General features: G+C 40.0%; 1 protein-coding gene across 3 annotated transcripts in view; it reads right to left on the bottom strand.

The window, feature by feature from the left end:
- akap6 (A kinase (PRKA) anchor protein 6) overlaps nt 1-27788 on the bottom strand; it is a 302904-nt gene that overhangs the window by 106387 nt on the left and 168729 nt on the right. For all 3 annotated transcript variants that reach the window (XM_075448839.1, XM_075448841.1, XM_075448840.1), the window contains exon 15: nt 23587-23707. In XM_075448839.1, coding sequence (XP_075304954.1) covers nt 23587-23707 — 121 coding nt within the window. The remainder of the gene's footprint in view (nt 1-23586; nt 23708-27788) is intronic.

Below are 27788 nucleotides of genomic sequence, written 5' to 3'. Positions count from 1 at the left end.
TTTGGGGGTTCTTACGAATTTGTGCGATGAATTGGGAAGAGGATTGATATTTTAGTTGCCTTGCTAGTAACCGACTAGCCTTGTTTCCATATTCATAGTAAGTGCACTTTGTATGCCTTAAAAGAAATTTCTCTTTGTTTGTGGAAATAAGGTCAAATCCAGTGTAATTTAAGTCTCTCCATCTGGAGAGTGGGATTGGCTGAAGTGGAGTGTTGTCTGTCAATTTAAGGAATTGCTTCATTCAGTTCAAGTTGTCTTTGTTTTTCACCCTTTCGTATCTTGGTGCTATATGAGATAATCTCTCAATGTATTACCACTTTGAGGGTTTCCCATAGGAGGAAAGGTGATATTGAGTCAGATTTTTTATTTTCAAGAAAGCGTGAAATCTTGTCAGAGATAAATTCACAAAATTTATTGGATGATACTAGCCCAGTGTTTAATCTCCAGGTTGAGTGGCTTTTGGTTTTAGGGACCAGTTCCAAGTCTAATAAGAGGGGGCATGGTCTTAAATAACTATCGATCAGTATTCACATTGTTTCACTGAGGGTAATAAAATCTTATCAAGAAAAAAGTAGTCAATTCAAGAGTATGTTTGATGAACCTGGGAATAAAATGAAAACTCTTTTTTACTGCTGGGTGGTAAAAACGCCACACATTCACACTGCCAATTTGATCTCTGAATACAGACAAACATTTAGCTGCTTTAGATTGAGTTATTTTTCTTGAACTCAATCTGTCAAGTGTGGGATTGACGGATAAATTTCAATCCCCTCCAAAGATGAGGTGATGTGTATTTAGGCACGGAATGGATGGAAATAGGGAAGTCATGAAATTAGGGCAGTCCTTGTTGGGGGCCTAAACACAAACCATAATAACAAGAGTTTGGAACAGCACACCATTGCAGTAACATAACGGCTATTGGGATCAGATATATCCTGTGCTCGCTAGTAAAATAGCTGTGACTCTTGAGCGACTGTTTAAAGTTGGAGTGGAAAACCTGTCCAACCCAGGGTTTTCGTAGTCTTGTGTGGTTGCATAGACGAAAGGGGGGTTCTTGGAGAAGGTGTGAAAAAAACTACAAGTGGCATGTAGTGTTAGAAACGACTTGTCAGCTAGACTAGAAAAGCTCTATACAAGTACAGTCCATTTAAGGCTGCGGCTACACGAAAACGTTTTTCACTGTAAACGATACTTTTTCTTATCGTTTCGCTGTCGCGGCCACACGGAGCCGGCGTTTCCACTACCCCAAAACGATAGTTTTTGAAAACGGGTTCCAGAGTGGGAAAGTTTGAAAACGGCCTCGTTTCGTTTCCATTGTTACAGCTAAAACGTTTTTGCGTCAGTCACACGTTGACGCTGTGAGCCAATTTTAACACTTCTCTATTGTCTCACAGCGTGGCGTGACACAGTGGCGTGTGTACTGCATCGTTTCATCGTTTCCATCCGTTTTCGTCTGGACCTGATTCTTTACAGCAGCGCGTTTCCGTGTGGTCGCAAGACTTTTCGTACCCGTTTTAAAAAAAAACCTTGTTTCGTTTTCGTGTAGCCGTAGCCTAAGTGCTTTGATGAGATGGTGCTTTAACCGAGTCAGCTTAGTAACAGAAAGCAAAGTAGTAACAACATATATAGCGCCATTGTGAGAGTCTAAAGAAAAAAAAGAACAACAAAATCAGCTGCGGTCTCAACAAGGGTAAATAACAGTGAGATGCCATAGGCTTACCATGCCTATCACTTCAGTCGAGTTTTCAGAGAGCACCATAAAAGGAGATGTGTAAAGAGACATCATGTTTTCACTTACTGCTGAGATCACGGTAGAAACGCTCCGCTTCATCCGTGGAGTCAAATATACGAGAATGCGTTAACAGTGACCCGTAACCGCGCCGGGTAGATCAGACCGAAGCATATCCTATCCTTATAAAGGAGAGACTTCACTTTATTGTATGATGTTCGTTTCTTGGCGAGTGAGCTTCTGAAATCCTCAAAGATCCTTATGGGATAACCCTGATTTGAGATGCTCCGTGTTTTCTTCGCCCATAGCATTCGCTCTTTCTGGCTGTACCTGTGAAAGCGTACAAGAATGCGCCGCTCAGACTGCGGTGAGCTGTGGGACATCCAGATCTCGACTGATAAGCAGATGATGGATGTAGCAATTCCAAATGATAGCAACATCAAGAAGAAGGAACATGAGAAGCTTTAAAAATACCAAGGGCTGAAGGAGAAGGTTGAGAGGATGTGGGAATTGAAGGCAGCAGTGGTACCAGTTGTAATCGGAGCATTTAAGATTAAGATTAAGATCAGATTTATTGTCATGTTCTGGGAGATACACAAAATTTCTCCTCCGCATTTAACCCATTCAGGTTGGCACCCGTTGAACACACACATGCACAGGGTCACACACTCATAGAAACAGATGCCATACACTGGAGCGGTGGGCAGCCAATCCCAGCGCCTGGGGAGCATGGGGGTACGGTGCCTTGCTCAAGAGCACCTCAACCGTGGCAAGGAGGTGGACTGCCACCCCTCCAGCTGTCAGTTCACCAATCTTTGAGTGGTGAGAGTCAACCTCCCGGTTATTGGACAACCAATGCCAACCACTGAGCCCTGGCCGCCCTGGGACCCCCAAACTGGGAGAGTGGCTCCATCAAATCCTGGGAACAACATCAGAGATCTCTGTCCAGAAGAGCGCAGTTTTAGGAACAGCAAAGATCACGCCCACAAGAATGTGGCAAGTGTGTATATATTCTTACACACTGTTTATATATAAGTGTGTGTATACATACACTCACTGGAAACTTTATTAGGTACACATTGCTAGTAAGGGTTGGACACCCTTTTTGCCTCCAGAACTGCCTTAATTAATCATGGCATACTTTCAACAAGGTGTTGGAAACATTCCTCAGAGATTTTGGTCCATATTACAGTTTTTCTCTATTGGTTTGGCTCATTTCTTGAAACAGAAATTACATTCTCAAAACTCTAACATCATTTGGCATAACACTCTTATAGTTCAGCACAACACCATAGCTAACCTGCAAAAGCTCATATCTCTCCCAAAACTGTTCACCCATGCTTCAGACCTGATTTCTTTCCCATGAAAAGAGTCAGTGCCACCCAAATTGCAAAGATCTTTTTCAGTTGCCTAGGCTCATTTCTTGAAACAGACCGGACGTTTTCAACACTCTTTATTACTTTTTGCAAAACTAAACTAAATGGTTCAGCAAAACACCATGGTTCACCAGCAAAAGCTCATATCTCCCCCTAAACAGTTCAGCCATGTGTCAAAATGAAGTTTCTTTCTCATTCAAATAGTCAGTGCCCCCAAAATGCATTGTCCTTTTGGCATTGTGTGAGCACTACAAGTCAAAATGTTTAGATGTTTTGTCACTATGGCATAGGACTACCTAACAGAATACATTAGTGTATAAAACTGAAGGAAAAAAGTTTCACAGTAAGAGTAGCCTCAAAGCACACACAATACACTCACACCAACCATTTTTATTCACACAAATACTGTGAAGTACGTAACTTCCATTCAGTATAGTATTGTAGAAGGAAAAGAAAAATATACATAGCACACATATACTGTAATATAAACACAAACAAAAAAACAAGCAAAATTATGTGGCTATGGATGATGACATGATCTATAAATGTGGCCCGAATTTCATCTGGGACAGCACGGTGTCTTCGTGCTCCTCGGCCTCTTCCCCCTATTCCACCACCACTCATCCTCACTCCTCCTCTTCTTCTTCTTCCTCTTCCTCGAGCAGGAAGTTGCCCTTGTTCATTTGCTTGGCCTGGTGCCTCCATGTTCAGAAATTGGTCCTGGTCAAGCTCTTTATATAGGCCTAAATGTTTGGCAGCACTCACAATCATGGACAGGATCTGTCAGGTAACTAACTATGCCTACCATTTGACTGGTCACCTGAGGTGCTTGAAACTCCTTCTTCGTTAGTAAAGTTCTAGTTTCACCTGATTGTCAATTACTGTCATGAATTTATCAAATGTTACATGAGATTCTATATGGTATTGATGGTATCATGTTCTTGGCCCATTTTGACAATTGAACAGATTATTGTGCATGTGATGACTTATACAATGAAATCATGCTGACATATTTTGGTGGAAGAAACATTAGACCAAGAATCAACTAATCAGTTCAGATCACCAAAATCTATTCACTTGGAAAATGTGCTAAATGTAGGCAAACTGTGCAAACTGTAGGCTACTTGTACTTAATCTTTTGCAGAGATGCACTGAAACAATTGACACATGTATTAAGACAATTGCAATTTGATGAAAGCAATGAGAAATGCCATTCTGTTGTGAACAATTGCGAGGTGGTTTGGAGATTTGTCCATGTTATTTTGATAATGCAATTTCTGTTTCAAGAAATGAGCCAAACCAATAGAGAAAAACTGTAACATGATAGCATTACGTAGTTGCTGCAGATTTGTCGGTTGCACATCTATGATGCAAATATCCCGTTCCACCACATCCCAAAGGTGCTCAATTGGATTGAGTTCTGGTGACCGTGGAGGCCATTGGAGTACAGTGAACTCATTGTCATATTCAAGAAACCAATTTAAAATGATATGAGTTTTGTAACATGGTGCATTATCCTGCTGGAAGTAGCCATCAGAAGATGGGTACACTGTGGTCATAAAGGAATGGACATGGTCAGCAACAATAGGCTGTGGCATTTAAACAATGCTCAATTGGTACTAAGGGGCCCAAAATGTGCCAAGAAAATATTCCCCACACCATTACACCACCACCAGCCTGAACCGTTGATACAGGGCAGGAAGGATCCATGCTTTCATGTTGTTTACGCCAAATTCTGACCCTACCATCTGAATGTCGCAGCTGAAATCGAGACTCGTCAGACCAGGCAACGTTTTTCCAATCTGCTATTGTCCAATTTTGGTGAGCATGTGCGAATTGTAGTCTCAGTTTCCTGTTCTTAGCTGACAGGAGTGGCATCTGGTGTGGTCTTCTTCTGCTGCAGCCCATCTTCATTTGAGTTACTGTTGCCTTCCTATCATCTCAAACCAGTCTGCCCATTCAAGGCATTTTCATCCGCACAACTGCCGCTCACTACATATTTTCTCTTTTTCGGACCATTCTCTGTAAACCCTAGAAATGGTTGTGCGTGAAAATCCCAGTAGATCGGCAGTTTCTGAAAAACTCAGACCAGCCCGTCTGGAACCAACAACCATGCCACGTTCAAAGTCACTTAAATTCCCTTTCTTCCCCATTCTGATGCTCGGTTTGAACATCAGCAAGTTGTTTTGACCACTTCTACATGCCTAAATGCATATGGATGGATGGATGGATGGATGGATGGACGGACGGACGGACGGACGGACGGACAGATGGACAGACAGACAGACAGACAGACAGATAGAAAAAATTGTTTATGGATGGATGTATTTGTATATATATATATAAAATGATCACCAAAGTTACTACTTAGCCTATAGAAAGGGTCAGGTAACAAAACTGAAAGGTATGGTTCTAAGTCAACAAAGGCGAAAAAAATTGTGAAAAATGAGAAATTGGAAGAAAGAAGGGATAAATTAGATTATTTGGATTAAATATGGATTAGTAATACATAATTATTGTATAAACATTTTTTTAACACTTCACTTCCAAGTAACATTGTCAGATAGACTAAATAAATGTGAGAATTTTGGAACTGGGAAGGGGCTCTAATTTTCTTCTTCCTTTTGCTTCACATAACTTTGTTTTGCCTCAGTAATTAGAACAAATTATTTCAATGCATATCACATTATTCAAACTAAGATAGCTATATTATTCACAATGAATAATAAAGGGTGACACCTCTCTTGTTATGCCAGGGAGTGGAGGTCTGGACTCATGTCTGTAGTTTATCACAAACAGGCTTACCATGTGGATGAGAAAAACTGGGAGAAAAAAAGAATAATGGAACCCATGATTTTTCATGTGTGGCTGAACTTTCTTTATACAACTAGACTTCAAGCTACTACTATCTTGAAAAATTGAGTGGAGAATATAAGTGACAAAGAAAATATCAAACTCATGAGAAATCAACATATTTCCAGGCTATTGTATAAATGTGCTTAATATCTAATTTGATGATGAGATACATAATATTTTTTTAAGTACAATTTGATAAACATCTTCAAAATAAAAGCTGACTGGTTAAATTCTGTTGCTGCCTTTGTCTTTGTTTTTTGTTTTTAATGGAAACCCTGCAAACATGTTTAGAGCCAACCTTGGCCTGACTTTGGCTCGACACTCCACGTCAAACTACTTTTACTTCTGTATTAGATTCCAGCTCATTCCTCAGTACGAAAGAGTTAGTGTCAGGTTTCATTCAGACGGCGTTCCTGGGAAGCTGAGGGAGTCTCAAGAGAGACTAGATACAGAAAGGGAGAAAAAGGAGGAAAGTTGGCGAGATGCTGCTGAGTCGTGCCTCTTTGTTCTAAAGCAGATATATCCCCGACTTTATCAAGACTGACAGAACAAACGCGCAGAAAACAGCCTCCCGCAGGACACATAATCCACACACACACAGATGAGAAAAACTGTGAACACACACACACAACAAAGTTGATGTACGTACATACAATATCTCTCTCTTTCGCACACACACACACACACACACACACACACAACAAGATACTAGAGATATAAAACACAAATTTTGCATGTGTGTGTGTATGTTTGGTGGATGTGTTTAATTGACCTGCCAAGTGTTTAAGCAAAAGCACTGCTAATAATTCTACAAAAACATGAGAGCAAATACAAATTTCTCATGTGAGGGGAGCAGGTGTGGCACACATGATCACACAAATATATGTATAATAGTTTAGCATAATGGCTTCTTACTAGTAGCTTCAATAATACAATTATACTGAAGTGGAATCAAGGGTTAACCCTGTCCCTGCAGACATTAGAACATAAAATCATTTTCGACATATATGCTTTCAATGGTCCATTTAAATGAACTTGGCAAAAAATTCCCAGACTAAGGAATGGGGAGCCGCCATCCTTGCCAATAAGTCTCAAAATTCAGCTCGACAAGTGAGCAACTGAGATGCAGTTGCAAGTGTGTTTAGAAGAATGAGGATGCACTCCACACTCCATCACATCCTTGTGCTTGCAAGACTTTGTTGTACAAGTAAGTACGACGTAATTACTGATTAAAGGCACTCAAGGCATTTAGAGACCTTGATTTCAAATTTGTTGGACAACTGTGCACATAAAAATAATGCAGTGGAATGTGATAGCAAGTCTTTACATAAAAACCTCAACTAGTCCGAACGAGTCGCATTCACGGTCTTTCTTGTAAATGCTCAGTTAACATATACTTCACCTATAGCACTCAAACACAAAAGTACATTAAGACAAACTTAAAATGAGGCAGACATGTGAGATAACACACACGCAAACACACCTTTGCCCACACAAAAAGACAAAGCGGCGACAAATGACAAAACTCCACACCACAATGTTGGAACCAAGTTAGACTCACCACATCCCATCAGGTACACAAACACGAACACAGTACACACCCACCAGAGCCACATCACAGCAACAGCAGAGCCCTAACTGATCTCTGGGAAGAAAGAAGGGAATATCAGTCTACAAAGAAAGGGAAGTAAATGTGACAGAGATTTTCTTGAGCTGAAGGAAGTTTCGTTAGAGGGATAAGGCGATACATTTGCTGTTTTAAACTGTTTTGTAATGATTCTGTCCTTCATTTCTTTTCTCTTGTCCCACCTGAGTCTGCATCTCTTTCTTTAAGATGTTATTATATTCTCTGTGTGTGTCATTTAAGATAAAGAGGTCAGACTTTTCACCAAAGGAGATGGCAGGTTCACATAATTTTGTAGTTGCTCATTATTCCTCTTCTCTTTTACTTATAGGCGATCCTTTTATTCATACAGAATCGTTCATTTCCTGTCACATTAAAATATATCAGCATATTTAGGTTTTCAAGGTTAAGTACTGACAGTCTTGTGCGTTGAGTGCTCTTTTGTGTTTCTTTTCTATTTCTAATGATTCTTTTTTGCTTTTCTATCTTTCATTTCATTTCTTCTTTCCCTTCTACTATTCTCTTTTGTTTACGCCATTGCTCTTCATTTTTTCTCTCCACCTTTACAATATCTGGAAATATATTTTGTTATCACTCTTTATGATCTGCGTTTTAACAATCCTTCTTTTCCTCACACTCTTTTCTCCAGTATGTATTTCAATCGTTATTTTTTCCCCTTTGGTTAATTTTTCATCTATTGTAGTTTTCTTTACTTCCTTTCCTCCTCTTTCTTTGCCTTCAGTGTTTTGTTTCCTCCATTTTCTTTACTTTTTCATTACATTGTCCCTTCCATTGTTTCCTTTTTCTTGCCTTATATTTGATCCCTTTTTTACCTTTCTCCTTTTCCCATTCATTTTCTTCATCTCTGCTTCATTTGATTTGTCCACCCTCTCTACTCTAGGTATTAGAGTAGAGGAGCTGAAAATATTTTCAGTACACAGATGTTGGCAGTAATAAATTATATTTTTCTAACTGACAATTGTTTTCTCTTTGTTTTTTTCCTCTCTTCCTCCTCTTTCTCACCCATCTTATTCTTCCTCCTTCTATATGGAGGGAGGGTGGGAGCTTTAGCAGCATGGCAAGGATTGCAGCAACAATTACATGTGAAATTAGCCTCGCCTCATAGCCTGCAGTGTAATTCCAGCCTTCTGAGGCGTGGCAAAGTCATCTGTCTCTAATTAAAGATTTTCTCTCTCTGCGTCTCTCTCTCTCTCTCTGTCTTCTTTTCCCCTCTTCCTCTCTTTCCCAGGTTATTACGCTTCATTCTTCCTTCTATCTTTCAGGAATGGATTGTGAGATTTTCTTTCTTTAATTTCCCTGTCCTTTTGTTTAGTTTCCCTCTACTTGTCTCTCAGTAAAGACAGTTCACATCATATTCAAACAATGGCCATTAATTCATTATCACTGCAACATCCTACTATAATGTGTAATTTTCTTTTCTTAAACATATTTCCTTTTTATGTAACAATCCAACAAAATCCAGTAAACCAGATTAGGGCAAAGTACTGAGAACTGTGACTTTTCAATAATTCTTTTATCTCTGTGTTATCATTTGTCCAGACTGATGATCCAGATATTAACTTTTCTTTACATGAATTAAAATGACCCTGTATTTAATTTTGAAACTGCAACAGAGAAAATCAGAGGAGATACACTGACAGATAAATGATAAAAAAAGGGAGAAAAAGAAGCAGAGACAGAGCTCAGAGGATAAGCCGCCTGTATGTTTCTAAGGCATGATTCTCTACTAGAAAATAATCTGGACTGTGTGTGTCAGTGTGTGTCTGTGTGCTCCGCCTCCTGTTGAGGTTGTGTATTCTCTCTGTTGCCCTCAGGGTTTAAGATGAAGAAAGAGCTAGAAAAGTAGCTGAGGACAGAAAATAAATCCACAATGCTGCCATTTTACACACTCATGTTTATACAGGAGGCTATCCTCTCCAGACAAGATTATCAGTTATTTCTACACAAAAAGCTATTTATGTACACATTGTGTCTGTTTACATTCTTATGAAGGCACTCATACAAAATGTTTTTTGATATGTGAAATCAGGCCATTTTCAGGCAGCTGTTGTACGGGTAATATGAGTTTGGTTTTTCTTTGTTCACCTACAGGTTTATTTCAGAAACTCTGAATGTTTTCCACGTTATTTATGTGTGTAACGATTCTGGCATGAAGGCAGGTACTGGTTCAAAGAGTTGAACTGCTTTCATTTGGAAAAATGTTTACTTTTGTTTTCTTTCTGTATATCATACCTTGCTAATCAGTTCAGCTTCTCTCTTTCTGGTTAAAAGCAGAGATAACTAGATACCCAGAGAAAACACACGTATGTAGGGCCTTAGACAGAACCTCTCTGTCACAACCACACTGATTGGTTTTGGAAGCCAGTTAATGAGCAGGTGTGTGTGAGTGTGAGATTGCGTGTGTATGTGTGTGAGTCTGAGAATGTATAAGTGTGCACAGCCCAGCATTCCATCAGAGCACCATGGGCTATTTGAAATGAGAATTTAGCGGCAGGGATGCACACACATATACACACACTCCTGATAGCCATTGTAATTAGTTGGACTCCACTGGAACTTGCCACAGGGAGAGAGAGTGGCAGGGGGGGTGCATCTGTGATGACTTCATGCAATGAAATAGTTTCAAATGAAATATCAAATGTATTTTTGAATTCATCCCTTGGAAACCATTAATTAAGTATAACACCACGGACACTATCTGCCACCTTCTCACGTTCTTCTTATATAATCATTTCTGGTCCCAATCTGGAGCCGCATGACCATTTCATCTACGTGTTTTTACGTTTCTCTGCAATGTTTTTACATCCCAAAAAACATGTTTAAACATGATTTTTCCATGTTAGTCTGACCAAAATCATACAAATTTAGGCTTCTCAAAACAAGGCTTGGAATCTAGTCACTCCTACATATATACACTAAACTAGACTCAGCATTAACAGTGCTTTCATCCAGTGTTGTTTTCATCAACGATGACGAAATCATTTCGTTGACGCCACTTTTTTTCATGACGATAACGAGACGGTGACGAGATAAACATAGCTCTCTGATGACGAAAACATGACGAGACGTGTGTGAGTTTTCGTTGACGAGACGAGAATGGACGAAAATGTTAGTGGGTGATCTGTCAGACGTTTAAAATGCATGACATTTCTGCTTATTGTGTGTGTCAATTAAAACCTAAAAAGTATCTGCTGCTGCCTACAGTAAGGCTGGTGCATTCTATCCTTGTTTGGTCACGCCCACCACCTGGCGCACAGCGCTCAACGTGCTCAACACGTCACACTGTTGTTACTCATCAGACAATGGACCATGATGGCGGCGGCAGTTTCAACACAGGGGCTCGGTGGTCGCAAACGTAGAGACGACATATGGGTGTATTTTAAATATAACCCAGCAGATAATAAAACAGAGTGTATTGTGAAGGAAGACGGTGACAACTGTGGCCACAAAGTAAAAATACGACCAACCTTAAGCGGCACCTTAAGGCTCGCCACAAGGATATTTTTTCGAAGGTAAGTTACAAATGCTGTTAACATAATCGATAAATTTCATAGTAAGCTAATACATTAGTACGTTTTCCACATACTCCTGGCGCAAATGGGCTGCTAACTTCAGGCTAAAGTTAGCTTTCGTTACAATAACGTCAATTCAATATGTCTAAAACCATTCCTTTATTATTGTTATTATTTGTGAAAATAGCAGATCTGCAAGCTTACAATGTGTTGAACTTAAAGAACTTATGTGTGCCCAACAGCAATCTCAATACTTATTGACCTAAATTAATTTGATAAAAAGCTACTTATTTTTTCTCTTTTTTATGACTAAAACTAGACTAAAACCCTTTTGAGTTTTCGTCGACTAACACTGAACTAAAACTATCACATATAGAAGTGACTAAAATGTGACTAAAACTAATAAGCATTTTAGTCCAAAAGATTAAGGCTAAGACTAAATCTAAGATGGTTGTCAAAAACACTGCTTTCATTAAATGTGTGCAAAAGTGCTTTAACTTGATGTGTGTGCTTGCATATAATGTTAAAATTTTAAAGTTTCCTTGTGAGCTTTTACAAGCTGTTTGGTTATTTGTGTATCTGAATGGAATATTGCCACAGTTTGAAAAGTCATGTATATACAAACATACCCAATCTTCTGAGAGATTCATTTAGGCTCCACTTCTTGTGAACTTTGGGCCAGAACCTTGATTGGCTACACTACAAGGACCTTGATGTGTGATTGGCTGAAAGCAGCTCCAAGGTCCTATGTGACTGTCTAATCTCCCCATGGACCCACTGCACACAGACAAAACAAGGCACATACACCCTATTGAAACAAACAAACAGTCAGGGACATGGGAATGAAACATTCATTGAAAAAAAGTAAGAATGAACAAAACCATATTCAACAACAGGCACACAAACGGAGGGATATTTACAGAAGAAGGAAAAACAGAAAATAGAACTGAAGCAAAAACAGAAGCCCCAACTTCTATAGTTACATCGATTAGTATGCACTGTTTTTTCTTAAATAAAATAACAAAGGTGAGTGTGTGTGTGTGAATGTTTGTTTGTCTCTTTATGGCCCTGAGTTGGACTGGCGACCTGTCCAAGGTGTTCCCTGCCTCTCGCTCTATACCAGCTGGATTAAGCTGGTAGGAAATAGATGGAATGATGGATCTTATTCATTTTGGGCAATGTAAAAAAAACTGGCTTTTAGCATTTTGGTTCTCTGTCTTTAGACCTCTGCATGGAAGAGAACTTTGTCTGTCAAAGACCACACACCAAATTTGTAATTCAAATTTTCTGTAATCTCAATGTCAGATACAACATCATCAGGATCATTTCTACATTTCTCTACAAACAGCATCCTGCTCTTGAGTGTGATGTGAAAGTCAGCATTCACACCTGTGTCAGATGACTCTGCAGTAAACACGGGTTTAAATCGGCTCCAGTTTGGTTAGGAGACACAAGACCTGGGTGTACATGCAAGTGTTTAGAATGGATGCTGTGGTTGGGAAAGTAAATTGGACACAGGTCACTGTTACCTTATGGAAACATCTATTGACCATGATGTTTCACACGGAAATATTGAAACTGACTACAACAAGTCATGTACAAAAAGAGATGGGACTGTTTGATTGACTTTTATTGCAGTAGTCGGCTACATGGGGTTGACATCCAAAATCAGGAAAAAAGTAGTAAACCTGCAGGATTATCTCAGAGTTGTGATTACCTAGAGTGTAGACTGCAGGATACAGTGTAATGTCAGTCCTTCTTCCATTTATGTCTAGGGATGGGAATCAAAAACCGGTTCTTGTTGAGAACCGGTTCCCAGTGTTTCAATTCCTTGGAATTGTTTGCCGATTTTGCAAACGATTCCCTTATCGATTCCAGTGGGCACGAATGATGTCACCACGCAACGTTGCGTGGCGAGTCCAGTGCAGCCAGCAGATAACAGTAAACATGGCGCCCAAGCGGTACAAACGCTCGAAAGTTTGATTACATATCCCTAAAAAAGACGACAACAGGGCAACTTGCAAAGTGAATATTTCACCAAAGGGAGGAAATACTACCAACATGCAATAACTATGAATGGATGTCGCCTTTTCGATCTGCTCCGGACTAACGTTGGTGAATCTGAACCCAGCAGCAGCAACGTTAGCAACGTTAGCATGTCCTCGGCTAACACTGCAGGTGACTAACTAACTAACTAACAAACACTGCCTGTCATGTTAGCGCCATTTGCCTCAATGTAAAACCTGCTATTAGTAACGGTTAAGGTTAAATGAATGCCTTCTCATGCATTTACCGTACTTTTGGGACTATAAGCCGAGCCTTTTTCCCCATTTTTCGACCCTGAGGCTTATATGACGGTACGGCTAATCTATGGATTTTTAGAGCTAACGGCAACTAGGGGAATTCCTAAATCTATGGATTATACAGGTTACAGTCCACCAGAGGACTTCCGCCTTCCAGAAAAGAGCGCGCAAAAGTAAAAGTGGAACCGCGAGTGGTAAGAGAGACAGAACGACAGCGAGACAGACGGACATTACGAGAGCGAGACAGTTTGTGAGACACCCTCATTATGGAAAACAAACGTAGAAATGCATATGATGCAGCTTTTAAGTTAAAGGCAGTCAATCTGGCTGTAAACGAAGGAAACAGAGCTGCTGCACATACCCTTGGCATCAATGAGTCAATGGTGAGACGTTGGAGACGCCAGCGGGAAGAACTGTCTCAATGCAAAAAGTCAAAAAAAGCTTTCAGAGGTAACAAAAGCAGATGGCCCGAACTTGAAGACTTTCTTGAAGATTGGGTGAACACACAGAGAACAGACGGCCGAGGAGTTTCCACTGTGCAGATCCGATTGAAGGCCAAAACAGTCGCCGCAGAAATGAAAATTGAACATTTTACAGGTGGACCATCCTGGTGTTTCAGATTTATGTCCATCAGGGCACGGACGACTGTGTGTCAGCAACTCCCTCCCGACTGCCAGGAAAAAATAACAAACTTCCGCGAATTCACACAAAGAAAGATAAAGGAATATTCCATCGGACCGGACCAGATCATAAATATGGATGAAGTGCCTTTGACGTTTGACCTGCCTCTCGCTAGGACTGTTAACAAGAAAGGTGAATCGTCCATTACGTTGAGAACCACTGGCCACGAGAGAACAAATTTCACTTGTGTTCTTGGCTGCACAGCATCTGGATTAAAGCTTCCGCCAATGGTGATTTTTAAGCGGATTACAATGCCAAAAGAAAAGATCCCAAACGGCATCTCCTTTAAAGTCAACAAGAAAGGGTGGATGATGGAAAGCGTAATGAAGGAGTGGCTGAATGAGTGCTACGTCAAGCGCCCTGGAGGATACTTTCGCCAAGAAAAAGCTTTGCTCGTTTTGGACAGCATGAGGGCCCATATAACAGATTCGGTTAAAGCAGCCATCAAGAGCACAAACTCCATTCCGGTTGTGATTCCAGGGGGCACAACGAAGCATCTGCAGCCACTCGACATCAGTGTCAATCGTGCATTCAAAGTGGCACTACGCGATCAGTGGGAGGCGTGGATGACTAGCGGCGATAAATCATTCACCAAAACTGGTCGGATGCGAAAAGCAACTTTCGCCCAAGTTTGCAAGTGGATCCTGACAGCGTGGAGGAATGTTAAAACATCCACGATCACCAACGGGTTCCGAAAGGCTGGACTGCTGCGTGATGAAGAGGAGGACGCCGCCACAGCTGAGGCCTTTCAGAGGCTGTTTGATTCCGACAGTGACGAAGAGGAGTTCGTTGGTTTTGAGAGCGACATCGAAAGAGAGAGGAGAGTGGCTGACGAAGCCACCCTGAGCCTGCTCGTTTCCGACACTGAAGATGAGGACTTTGGTGGTTTTAGTACGCAGGAAGAAGACGAAGATGAGGATTAATGACTTGACTTTTCTGGTAGGCTGATTACCGTATATTTCAAGCAGCCGTGTTACTGCAACTTTAGGCTTAAGCGCTTTATTTTGCACTTTTAAATAAATTTTAATTTAATTAAAATTTAATTTAGTCATTGATATTGCCTCGTCAAGCACTGTAAGCTTTGTTTTTTTTGTTATGGTACTACTGTATGCTATAATGTAGATCAGTGGTTTTCAATCTTTTTCATGCCAAGGACCACTGCTGTAGATCACTGCCGGTACTTGCGCTGGGAACGGACCGTTTAAGTTTGAAAGTTGAAAAGTTTGTGTTTCTGAAACGCTATATGATAGGCCTACAGTACAGTTTACACAGCATAGTACATGTTCTGTAGATGCTATTGCACTAAATGGTAACACTTGAAAATGTTGTGCAAATATGCAACTTGTTTGTTGAAATGTTAATAAATGGGAGCTTCCTCAAACAGCCGCCTCTTTCCCGACAATCCCCTCTGTGCACGAACCCTTACACATGATAATTAAACATTAAAAAAGCGGCGGCTTATGTCCAGTGCGGCTTATATATGTACACATCATTCAATTTAGCTTCTGCGGCTTATAGTCAGGTGCGCTCTATAGTCCGAAAATTACGGTACATTTAGATGAAATCATGAGAGACAGAGCCTAACTGTCTCAGAGCCAGAGGCTGGTGGTACTACCCCCAGTTCACGTCTACCTCAAGCTTCTCCTTTCACCAGAGCAGGAAGAGTTAAATTACCCAGGCCATGATAGACCAATCTGGACCTCACCGTTGTTGGGTTTGTAAGGTCATGACTCGTGTTACTTCTAAACTAAACAAAATCGACCGGTTTGTTGTCCTTTTTCTCCAAATGAGAATCAATAAGGGAACCGATAAAGAACCAAATCGTTAAGCAGAATCGAAAATGGAATTGGAATCGTAAAAATCTTATCAATTTCCATCCCTATTTATGTCATTTTTTGGGAGGTGGAGATATACTTGAAATGGTAAGAATTAGCCCACAGACCACTGATCAAAAAAACTACTCATACATATAATGGGAAAGGCTGCTTGTTTTAGCAGGTTTACACCTGTTCAAAAAACCTGCGACATTTGATGTTGATATGTGTCCAACTACAGACTTGCAAAACTACCCACGGACATAAATATTTCCACAAATCTTCATTGTGTGGTTGATTCGATGCTGCGTAATTTCCTCTACTGTATATATGTTACATTTACTACCGTAAAAACAAAAGACATGGATACACCATCATGTTCGCACAGATCACATATAGTAATATGAATCAAAAAGTATTTTGAGACACAGGTGTTTTTTTCTGTACTACCATTTGTGCTAAAATGCTGATCGGATGAGAGGTATGTGGTGTACTGTTGTTGTCTTTCACTTGAAAAGGTGCAAAAGGCTTTTGTTCTCAGAGTCGGTTGCACACTGACAGTGCAACAACCACTAAAAAAAAGTTTCATGCAGCTTCATGCCACATTGCAAAGATAAGTAGCTGATCCCAAACACGTAGAGGGAAACTATCTTCAGATGAAAGGGAAGCAAAGAAGCACCACGTTGAGTCAAAGATATTTCATATATTACAATGTGATGCATTGAATGTTAGCAGAGAACCGTATGAAAAGTTTAAAACTTCCAAGAAAATATTTCAATCGTGAAATTTGCAAAAACATTTTTTTTACAGAAAAGAAGTTATCTGCAAGCAAGACTGAAACAGGACTGAGTTAATGGATTTAGTGAGGCTTCGTTTGTGAGGCAATGATAAAAAATATACCTTACATTTAAGTCTTTAATGAATAACAGACTTTACAACATGGATGAATACACTGCTGTGGAGACAAGGTAAATGTCTGGAGTATATAAACATGGTATCAACCACAGCTTCAGTCACTACTGTGGGTGGCTTTGTCTTCCGTCTCGTCAGTGCATCTGTTACTGTGTTTCCTCTTTTTTCCCCCCTCCATCTTTATTCATTATGGCAACAGTGTCTTTATCTGTAAAGGAACATGTGTATTTTCTATCTATCTATTTCAACAAAAGTGTGTTGTTGTTGAGATGTTGATGTGTGATGTGGTACGATAAAGTAAAATTTTGAATTAAAGTATCTCAGAACTCAGGTAATCCAAGAAAATTTCAGGCCCAGGAATGCGTCTGGCAAAGGTTGGTGTGTTTCAAAACAAGGTTCTAAGGTTCTAAATTTTAAGGTTCACACACTACCCTAGTTCTGCTTTAAATTTGATAAACACTTTCCAATTGACAACAGAGATTTAAACAAAAGGTTGTACATATTCATATGCTTTAAATTTTCTCCAAATTTATTGTACATGTAACATTGCGCATATCTATATCAAAGCACATACAAACACTCCACTGCAGCGTTTTTTTTCCTCTCCAAGGTTGATGAGTGCTTCAGACTTAAACCACAATAAACAGTAGCGCCTTAGCCTGCCAAGGCTGCTACCAGAAACAACTGTCAACCCAGCTTTCCTTTTCCGGAGGACACACACACACACACACACACACACTGAAACTTGTTTTTCTATTTTTGTGATGATTCACCATTGATAATGCTTTTTCTAGCCACTTCTAGCTCCTACACTAACCCTAATGAGTACAGCTGAATGTCTAACCCTAACCTTTACTTGAAATTTAATTCAGTCTTGACTTAATTCCACTCTGTTACAGTAAAACCAAGTTTTGAACCTCAAAAATCATTTAAAACATGTGGGGCCCATCATTTGGTCCCCATAAAACCTGTTGCACCCAACAAGTATAAAGGGCTCTCAGTTTTCAACCCCATGAATGCAGACAAACAAGAACACGCACAAATACACATACACATACAAAGCCGCACACATACAAAGTCTCATTTCTCCCTCTTCTCAGTTGCACACCAAACACAGACAAAGACTAAATACACACACCCTCTTTTCTGAAAAGAACTACTTTTGTTGGGTCCTGGTGTTGCTATGGTTACAAGGTCGAGTCCCCCAAGTATTTTAGGGGAGCGCAGCAAGGTTCTTTATTGGTCACACGGTGGAAATACAACAACAAATACAGGAGGGTTAGAGCTTTTCTTCTTCGTAAAACACACACGCACACGCACACGCACTACCCCATCACACACACACGCACGCAAGACCGATTAAATCTCCCTTCATGCATTAGTTTTACACTGAGCTTATGTGAACATGAAAGGATATAGTAATTCAAAAATTTCAACCCACAAAATGTGAGATGCAGCACTGTTTGGTAACATAAACACAAAAAAACCCAATAGATTAATAATATGAATAATAATAATCATCATGTATGTAAGATGTTAAGATGCTAAAATGCAAATAAACAGCCAAATATACTGTATTTATATAGTTATAGGGCTGTTACAAAGTTTTGCAGGCCTTTAAGCTTTAAATTGGACATTATAGAACATATTTTTTTCTTTTCTTGGGAGCATCATGTTTACTGAATGTCTGAAATCACTAGCGAGAGAAAAACACAACCTTTGTTTGAAAGCTCCTCATTTAACAAGCCATTTTGATTAAAATGTTTTAATTCACGTGAAGTTCACGCCGCCTCCTTTGCTAAGCTTCAACCTCTGAGGCCTGTCCACTCACATCCAGCCTGCTAGACTGATGTAGCCAGCTTCATGCGGAAATATTATGTTGTCAGATGTACTGAGGAGCATGCATCCGACCTGTGGTCGCTCAGGTTGCTCACAACGCACTGCACACCAAAAACGAGTGACCAAAGCGTCCAAAGCGTCCAAAGCGGCCGAAGGGGCGGGGCTTTCAAATAGCTGGCATATATAATAATCCACGCACACATCGGGTCCCTCTTTCACCATGGATCACACTCTGGGCAGCCTTCTTTGTGTTGCATATTTGCGATGGAAACACAGGCCCCTTTGCCGTCGGTCCATCTGGGTCCATAACAGCCTCTCCACGGAGAATTTCACCAGCTGATTCAGGAGCTCCGCTTCGATGATGTTTGCTATTTCCGACTGGATAAAAGCCAGTTCGAGCATCGTGGTTTTTTTGATTGTCTCTGTAGACAAACAGGCTTCTATCGTACAGCTCTGGGAAACCGGAGACTGCAATAATCAATTTCTCCTCCATTGTTTTCCTCTCTTTCTGCCTTTTTTCCGCCTTCGGAATCCAGATCAGCCCACAATTGGCTGTCATTACATTACATTACATTACGGTCATATTGCAGACGCTTTTAACCAAAGCGACATAAAGTAGAGCCTCTCTCATCTTTCGACTCGTCCGACGCTCACAACGCTCACAACGCTCGAGCGGCCGTTCAAGACCCTTTTGGTGTGAGCGCCAGGTAAGTTTACCACCTGACTCGGAGGATATAAGGAGTGGGCGGCCGTTGCTCAGTGGTTAGAGACGGCTGTCCAATAACCGGAAGGTTAGCGGTTCGATTCCCACTCTCTTGGTGGAGCTGACAGCTGGAGGGGTGTCAGTCCACCTCCTTGTCACGGCCGAGGTGCCCTTGACCAAGGCACCATACCCCGCACGCTCCAGGTTGGCATCTGTCTCTGAGTGTGTGACCCTGTGCATGTGCATGTATGTGTCAACAGTTGCCAACCTGGATGGGTTAAAAGCAGAGGACAAATTTCGTGTGTATTCATGTAGCCTGGGAATTCCCATGCTGCTTTGCGAGCGATTTCATTCGCACTGCAAAGGCAGCCTGGAAACCACCGCCCTTATTTTTGCCTGAGTTAGGGAACCAATCACAGAACGGGGGGGCAGCAAGACGATGACGACGTCTATGCGCTACACCGAAGCTTGTAGAGTGTTAATCCAACATGGCAGTGGACACAACGTTACTGTTCGATGCAGCCTTAGAAAGTGTTTTAAGTAGCTTAGAACGCAAGTTTACTTTTAAAAAAGAGCAACGTTTGGCGTTGAAAGATTTCATTGCCAAGAAGGATGTATTTCCTCGTCAAATTTCTGTCGCTCTACATACGTCATCTGGTATAAGTGATACAATTGGCTATGAATCGCGCGCAAAGCAGCATGGGAAGAACCAGACGCCATTTGATAGACATTCGTAGCGCCCAATAAACGGCTCTAGGCATTCGTAAACCACGCCTCAAATACGAGAAAATGCACACCTAGTTCCCAGACCACCATCTCATCGAGATTGTGGACGCGTCAGCCAGGCTAGTATGCATGACCAATAAATCAGATCTTAATCTTAATAAGAGCCCAGTGGATAAACTGTATTTTAGGGTGAAGTTCTATCAAGAGTTAGCAAGAAAATGTATAAGTGCAGCAACCACTTTTCATGTTGTTGTTTTTTTGACAGTTTTAACAATGAACCAATCAAGTAACTATCTCTCTCTCTCCATATATTTATATATATACAGTTTTATTATGTTTCTATTATGTGTTTACTGCCTTAAATTACACACCAGGTGCCAAGATGAGTAGCTGCTGACTAAAACAGAAGAGCGAGGTTGAGCACTTGCTCACTCTCCACCCCTCCATAGACACTGTTCTAAGGAAAGGTGTTAAAACTGGGCTGAGAGATGGGCCAACAGGTATTTCAACCTCAGAAAATTTGTCAATTTGTTAACAAGGGGCTTCATATGTCACCATTAAGGGTATTTACAGTGAAGTTTGGCATCTTTTCCTGAAATGAAAGACATGAATACTTACTGTATATTCCATTATTTAAAAAAAAAACAAAAAAAAAACACAAAACGACCAACAATTTTAATCAGTCTCGTCTTTATGTCTCCACCAACCAGATTTCTGAAGTAGAAAATAGAAAATGTCCTTTCCAAAAATCTGTAATAAATGATTTTGAGTTAGTTTTGGTCACAGTTGACTCATGAATTCAGCCAAATTCAGACCTTTTACGAGGTCACAGTGACACTGACCTTTGACCATCAAATTCTAAATAATTCATCCTACCAGTGAAGATAGCTCAAGTGAAGATATTATGCAAATTTGAAGAAATACACTCAACTTGTCAAGTTCTCAGAAACAAAGATATCCTGTTCTTGGGAATGCCATGAGCAGACAGCTGGATGGACATAAAGATATATGGGCACTGCCAAAACATAATGTCGCTGGCCACAGGCTGTTGTCAATTTGAAAGCATAAAAAACATCCACATATGAGCGGCTTACATTATACAGGTTTGTAGACCTGTCTCTGAAAGTCTCAGTGGTGAGGAGGGAAAGAAACAGTATAAGAAAGCGACCTTGGACTGGGTAAGGAGATGCTGTTGAGCTTCACATCAATAATTTAGCAGGAGAGTTGAACATCAAAAAAGGAGAAAAGAACGAGAGGGAGAGAGGGGAAAAGGAGTAGGAGAATGCCCAGCGATTCTAGAGTAATCTAAAATTCATGCACGCATCATCACTACCATGAATATTCATAAAGAAATGAATATTTAAGTGTGACTCCTACAGAAAATCAGTTTCTTCTCTTTACTTATCAATAACTTGCGGGCCAGGTGAGTCTCACCGGCCTCTAAACGAATCATGTTTGCACACTAACACCAGAAAATTTGAAAGAAAAAGAAAGCGAAACAGTCCAAAGTTATGACACAGCTAAGGCAAAAATAAATAAATTTAAGAAAATATAGATTGATATATATATATATATATATATATATAAAAACATGTGTGTTTATGTGTGTGTGTTACATATTTGATTTTTTTTCATCATATTCATACTCAAACCAGTCAACTATGGATAGACATGTTGGGAGTGTCATCAGAAAAAAATTTAATCAGAAGATAGAAAAATTGTCTTTACAAGTTTCTGCTACTGAAGCTACCGCTGGAGCTCCTAAAAATCCAGTACAAACATATGAGTGAAGAACAGAAGAGGATGACTCAGATCTGTAAATCTAACACATGCTGTTCTTCTGTCTGACTTGTCTGGCTGCAGCAAAGTCATTACACAAACACACAGTCTCTTCTCTCTCAGTCTGTCTCACACACACAGGTACGCATGCACACACACACACACACACACACACACACTCCCTAACAAACACGCACACACACACTTTTGTATGATATGGTTATGAGGGAGGCAATGCCTTGTAATCCCATTCTCCTTGGGGAGGATGAAGGCAATGTGCATGAGAGTGCATGCGTGTGTATATTTGTGTGTCTGTGCTTATGACAAAAAAGGAATTGGTAAGGCAGTGGGAGAAAGCAAGAGGGGATGGAAGAAAAAATAGCCAAATAAATGCATGAATGGCACATGATGAAGGATCATTTGCAAGAGATATTTCTCTGTTTCAACATATGTACATAATCTTATTAACTAAATATATCTTATCATGAGAGAATACTTTTGATAGTGGTTTTACCATTATATTCTGCTGTACATATCTGAATTTTAGTCATAATTAGTTATAATGTTTGTTCTTTGGAGAGTTACTAATCTGAATTTAAAGTAGACATTTTTATTGTGCTAAGTGTACTCTGAAGTGCTAACAGCTTCTCCTTCCAAAACAAGAAACTCTGAGTCAAGTCATTATTTGAAAGCTCTGGTTTAGACTCATTGAAATGTGTAACTCCTCAGGACTAACGGCATACTTATCAAGAATATATCAAGGAGAAAAACAACTGCCATGTTTTAAAAAAATAGCTTTTGTATGCCAAAGTGATTTTTCAGGTCTTCAAGTCTTGTGCTTGAAACAGAACCTGAAGATGATAAGTAGATGGTTAGTTGCTGGACTGATCTTTATATTTGTGCATTCTAAACTATAGTTTCATATATTTTTTTTGTGTTTATAATCAAGAAATATGATTTAGTTTATTTTATCTTATTGTGAGTGTTCTTTTATCACATAGCTCAAAGCAACACATTAGCTTACACGACTGGCTTAGCATCAAATGTATACATTTAACACGGTGAAGCTATAGGCAGTATTATTATCTGAAATATGTTATTTGCATCAAACTGGAGAGGTCAGACTAAGACCTTCTCAGAAAATCGCTTAGTATTTGATTCTTTTAACCCTTTCCATTCCAGGAAGATTTGCCTAAACTGTTTAACTATGGCATGACCAAAATAAATTGAGAGATGCTCAAAAACCATATAAGTAAATAATTGAGTCTGTTCTCTTTTGAAAGCTAACACTATGTTTTTCCCTGAATATAAGAATCACAATAAGTGCTACAGTTATGTTCAAGTAAAGATAAATCCCTGTTTAAATCTGCAAAAGAAAATCAAATGAGTTTAAAGAGTCCTTAACAGGTTCAGACTCAAAGGATGAACCCAAAATCAAAGTAACATGGATAAAGTTGTTCAGAAAGATATTGATGATTGACATATAAATATGACATAATGGCAGTTGGGGAAAAAAACATGTTAAACAAACATTGTATCCCTTCACTGCTAAGCTCCAAGAAAATGATACAAAATATCTGGTTGGCAAATAGCCCTTAGAGGACAGGAGGAGTTGTTTCAGAACTTGGATGTTACCAGAGTCATGGAAAAAGTCTTTGGCGCCAGCAAGAACATTTATTGAGACAGAGACACTAAATAAAGCTCTTCTTACCTTGAAAAGGTGATGTCTCTGTTCTTCTGACATCACCAACTGATGGCTGTCTGTTATCATAGCATCCATGTCCATCAGCCAGTCCCACAGCTCTTGGTACTCTGCCTCAAACTCCTGCAGACTAAGGACAGCAAGAGAGTATTAAGTTGCAAAACTGTTGTAAATAAATCCTCTTTTTACAGTTATTCTTATTCTATGTGTGACAGTTTGTGTTTTACTTTACATTACAGGCTTTACAGAAATTTAGTTTTATCCTCCAGCAGTGAAAGACATGTGCATCTCGTTATGTTGATAAAACATGTGGCTAAAGATGCAATGAGAAAGAATGAAAGTGACAAATAAGACTAACTCTGACATCACGGGAGAGAAAGCAGAAGACGGAAAGCTTTGAACCGAAACAAAATATTATTTTCCAACAAGAATATTTACATCCTGTATAAAAAATAAAAAGTGTCTTTAAATGTCAAGACACCGTACAACGTAAATGAAAACAGAATGCTAATCAATACTGTCTTCACAATAGAAGACATAATAAGATATCAAAGTGAGACATTTACTCATTCATGAAAAATGTAAGCTCATCTTGAGTTTGATGACAGGATTGTGTCGACACAAGCACTAGCACTCGCTCTGCAAGTCTCTTCAAATACAATCTGTTAATATTTTGGAACTAAGACCAGTAGCTGGACCTTTGGGAGAGGAATGTCTCATTCTTGTCTCATAGGATTCTAGCTGCTCAACAGTCATGGGTCCACTTTGTCATTTTGTGTTTCATGATGCACCAAATGCTTTCACTTGATTAAAGGTCTGGACTGGAAGCGACCAAAAGCTGGAAAAGTAAGTGGTGATAAAAATGTTTAAATCAGCTGGAGAAACATGTTGGAACAAATTAGGTTGGCAACAAGTGAGTGGCAGGACTGGGTGCAGTCATTCAGAATGTCAGAGGCTCAGCAATCTGAAGACTTTAAATATTCCATCATCTACAGTACATAAAATCATTTAAAGATTCAGAGAATTTGAAGATATCTCTTTTGCGCAAGGGTCTTGCTCACAGTCAGCAGTAATCTTTGGGCCCTTAGGGATCAAAAACAGGCATCTTTCTCACATGGATATCACTGCATGGACACTTCTGTAGAAACAGTCCACTGTGCCATGTGAACATGACCCAGAGATGCTACTGTCTTCTCTGGGCCAAAGCTCAATATTGTGTTAATATTGTTTAACAAAATGATCAAATTTCTTACTTTGAGCATTTGATGTTTTCTATTCTTTTAATTAGGTTTATAAAACAAAATGATTGTGTGTAAGAAGTGTAAACATTGCCATTGTTAGTTTCTGTTGCATAATAAAATGCAGGCATAAGCATGATTTCCTCCGAGATTTTGGAACACTTCACTCTCCTCTTACTCCTTTTAATTCTACCTCCTTTTCATTTTCCCAATCATTTCAATCAGGCCAGCTCTTCCTCCTGCAAACTCTCTTCCACTTGCCTGCATTGTCTTTGCACTTCTTTTTCTTGTTTCCTCATCCTCTTTGACCACTATTTGCCCTAACTCTTCCTCCCCTTCATTTACTTCTTTTGCATTTAATGTTTTCCTTTCAGAGTATCTCTGGTACTCCCTCCCCTGTCCACCTCACTCGTCCCATTCTCACCTCGTCCTCTTCGGCACAGCATCACATCAAATATTTATGCTCTTGGAACAGGGGGCAATTGCTCAAATACACAAATTACTGTCAACCGTTTTGTTAAGGTGTGTGTGTATATGTTTATTATTTATTTATTCGCTGGTTTTCGGTCTCGGCAGGGATCGCCAACATGTTTCTCAACATTAGCAGTGAAATTGCTTGGACTTCTCTTGTCGCCGCCAACATTTTGACAGCTCTGTCAGGCCCAAAGCATTTCCACGATGACATTCACACGCACAAATAAACACTACACATACATGGTAGTCAAGACGACCACACACTAAGAAATGCTCTCCGAGGCGGCTCAAATGCACGAAACAAGCCAAACACACTCCTCCTGATAAACACACATAGCTGCATGGCAGTTACCCAGAAAACCACATACACACGCATCCCCAAGCAGGTTTGCAAACACAACTTGATGTTTCATCAAAGGGGAGAGAGTAAACTATGAATCAAACAACAAAGATCAAATAAAATAATAAATAAACAATCAACTCAATCATGAATTCCAAAATTCCATCTTGTTGAGATATAGCTCTCATAATCATGAGATTTGAAATTTATCATATGCATGAGTGTATTTTCTGTCTGTCTCTCTAAGCCCTGTGATGGGCTAGTGTCCAGAAGAGGATAAACAAGGTGTAGAAAAAGATTGGATTGATAAATATGTCTTACGTTAAAATTAAACTCTTCCAACTTTCAAATCTTCCAGCATCTTTCCGATTCCTGCTCCCACACCCTCCCCCTTATTTCTTGTCTTCTACTGCAAGTGATTCTTAATAAAGTAAAACACTAAACAGAAAAGAAACAAAGGAAAGGAAAGGAAGCCAGCACTGCTCCCTTTCCCTGAGGCGGCTTTTCTCATTATGCAGGGAGCAGAGCGGCCCTTTACTGACTCAGACAGATGAAGCAGATACAACACTTGCACAGATTGTTTTCTCTTGTCGTTTGTCATTTTTCCACACCCCCCTCCCTTCCTCTCCTCAGTTTTTGGCTTGTTCTCATACTAATGTTAACTAAATGCTTTGTAAAACAGGATCTCTCGGGGGGTTGACTATGAGAAAACAGACTTATCTGAGAGGAAGGAGCGACGCAGTGCCAGTGTGGGGTATGCTCGACAGTGGAATGGTTAGAGAGTGTTTGAAGTGCCAGGTTTACTTTCTGTCACGCAGTGCTAGCGGAGTGAATAGGAGCATAATGGAGAGCTATTGTGACATCTTGTCACCTGAGAAAAATTAGAATTCTAGAAATCTATTATTTCTGCCTACCATGTCCTATTTCCAGTCAACACTGTACATCGTAAAATGTAGCAGGAGTCATGTGAATTTGAATCACTAAATCTGCATTGTGGAAAAACTCACTATTATCTACAAAAGAAAACCCGACATTTTAAAACGTTCATTTGATTTATTCAAAAAGTCACGAGAGCGCTACTTCTAAGCTTAGGTAGTTTATATGTCACCTGGAAAACCTGGAAGAAAGTCTGCTAGTTAATCTTCTCCAAAGAGTACAACAGGGCTCTAACATGTATGAGCAGTTTGGACCAGCTGCCACAACACTGAATGATGGGGACTGTGATGAGCATGTGGAGTAATCATACTCCAGCCAGAGGGTTGTTGGTTCGAGCCCCAACTGCTCCACTTGTGTTTAGGCAAGGCCCTAAATCCCACAAAAGCTACATTCACGCTATTGGGCAAAAAGTGTGTGAGTGGCCCAATGGCACTTCCACTTTCATTTTCCAGCAAATGCCCTTGAACCACACAGGGCTATGAGGGAGTGTGAGAGGTGGGGTTTACCTGTGGGTTCAGATAGGGGGCCTGCTGCTTCAGCACAAGGAAGTTCAGCAGCTCACTAGCTAATTTCTTTTGGTTGCAACACACCGTACTGTACACTGTAGTAGTCGTCTAATAATAAAGGACCAAGACAAATAGACGGCATTTGCTGTTATCACCCTGAAATCAGCAGAACAGCCGCCCAGCACGCGGCTCCGCAATGGGATTCAGATTTAGTCAGCATGCTTTTTTTCCCTCCTTTTTTCCCCTCCTGCTTGCTTTCCTCTCAAAATGTATGTTTTGCATATGATAATTTAACTTGGGTTTCACTTATTTCTTTCTCAGGAGGTATCCCTGCCCTGGTGTTATTACTTGCTGACCCCTCTTCCATGTCCTCTCAATACCAACCGGTCAAATCTCTCTTTCAAAAAGGGATATGTTTCTCTCCACTGTCTCCTCATGCTCAAGACAGAGGATTAAATGGAAGAAAAGATTTGATTTGATTCACTGGTTTCCTCAACAAGGCAACTATTTTTAAAATGGCATGATATCAATCAGACTCATTTGGATTTTAATACATTTGACTTAATTGGATCATAAGTGAGAAAGAATGCAAAGGAAAGAAAGGGAGTAAGAGAATGGAAAAACAAAAAGAAGGAAAAAAGGGGAAAACACTTTCTTAAAGTAAATAGTAAAACATATATATATATATATATATATGGTACGGAAAGGGGTGAATGT

Source organism: Odontesthes bonariensis, chromosome 17 (assembly GCF_027942865.1).
Source record: "Odontesthes bonariensis isolate fOdoBon6 chromosome 17, fOdoBon6.hap1, whole genome shotgun sequence".
NCBI lineage: Eukaryota > Metazoa > Chordata > Actinopteri > Atheriniformes > Atherinopsidae > Odontesthes > Odontesthes bonariensis.
The sequence above is the reverse complement of the archived record's forward strand: the minus strand, read 5'-3'. Positions and strand labels throughout refer to the sequence as shown.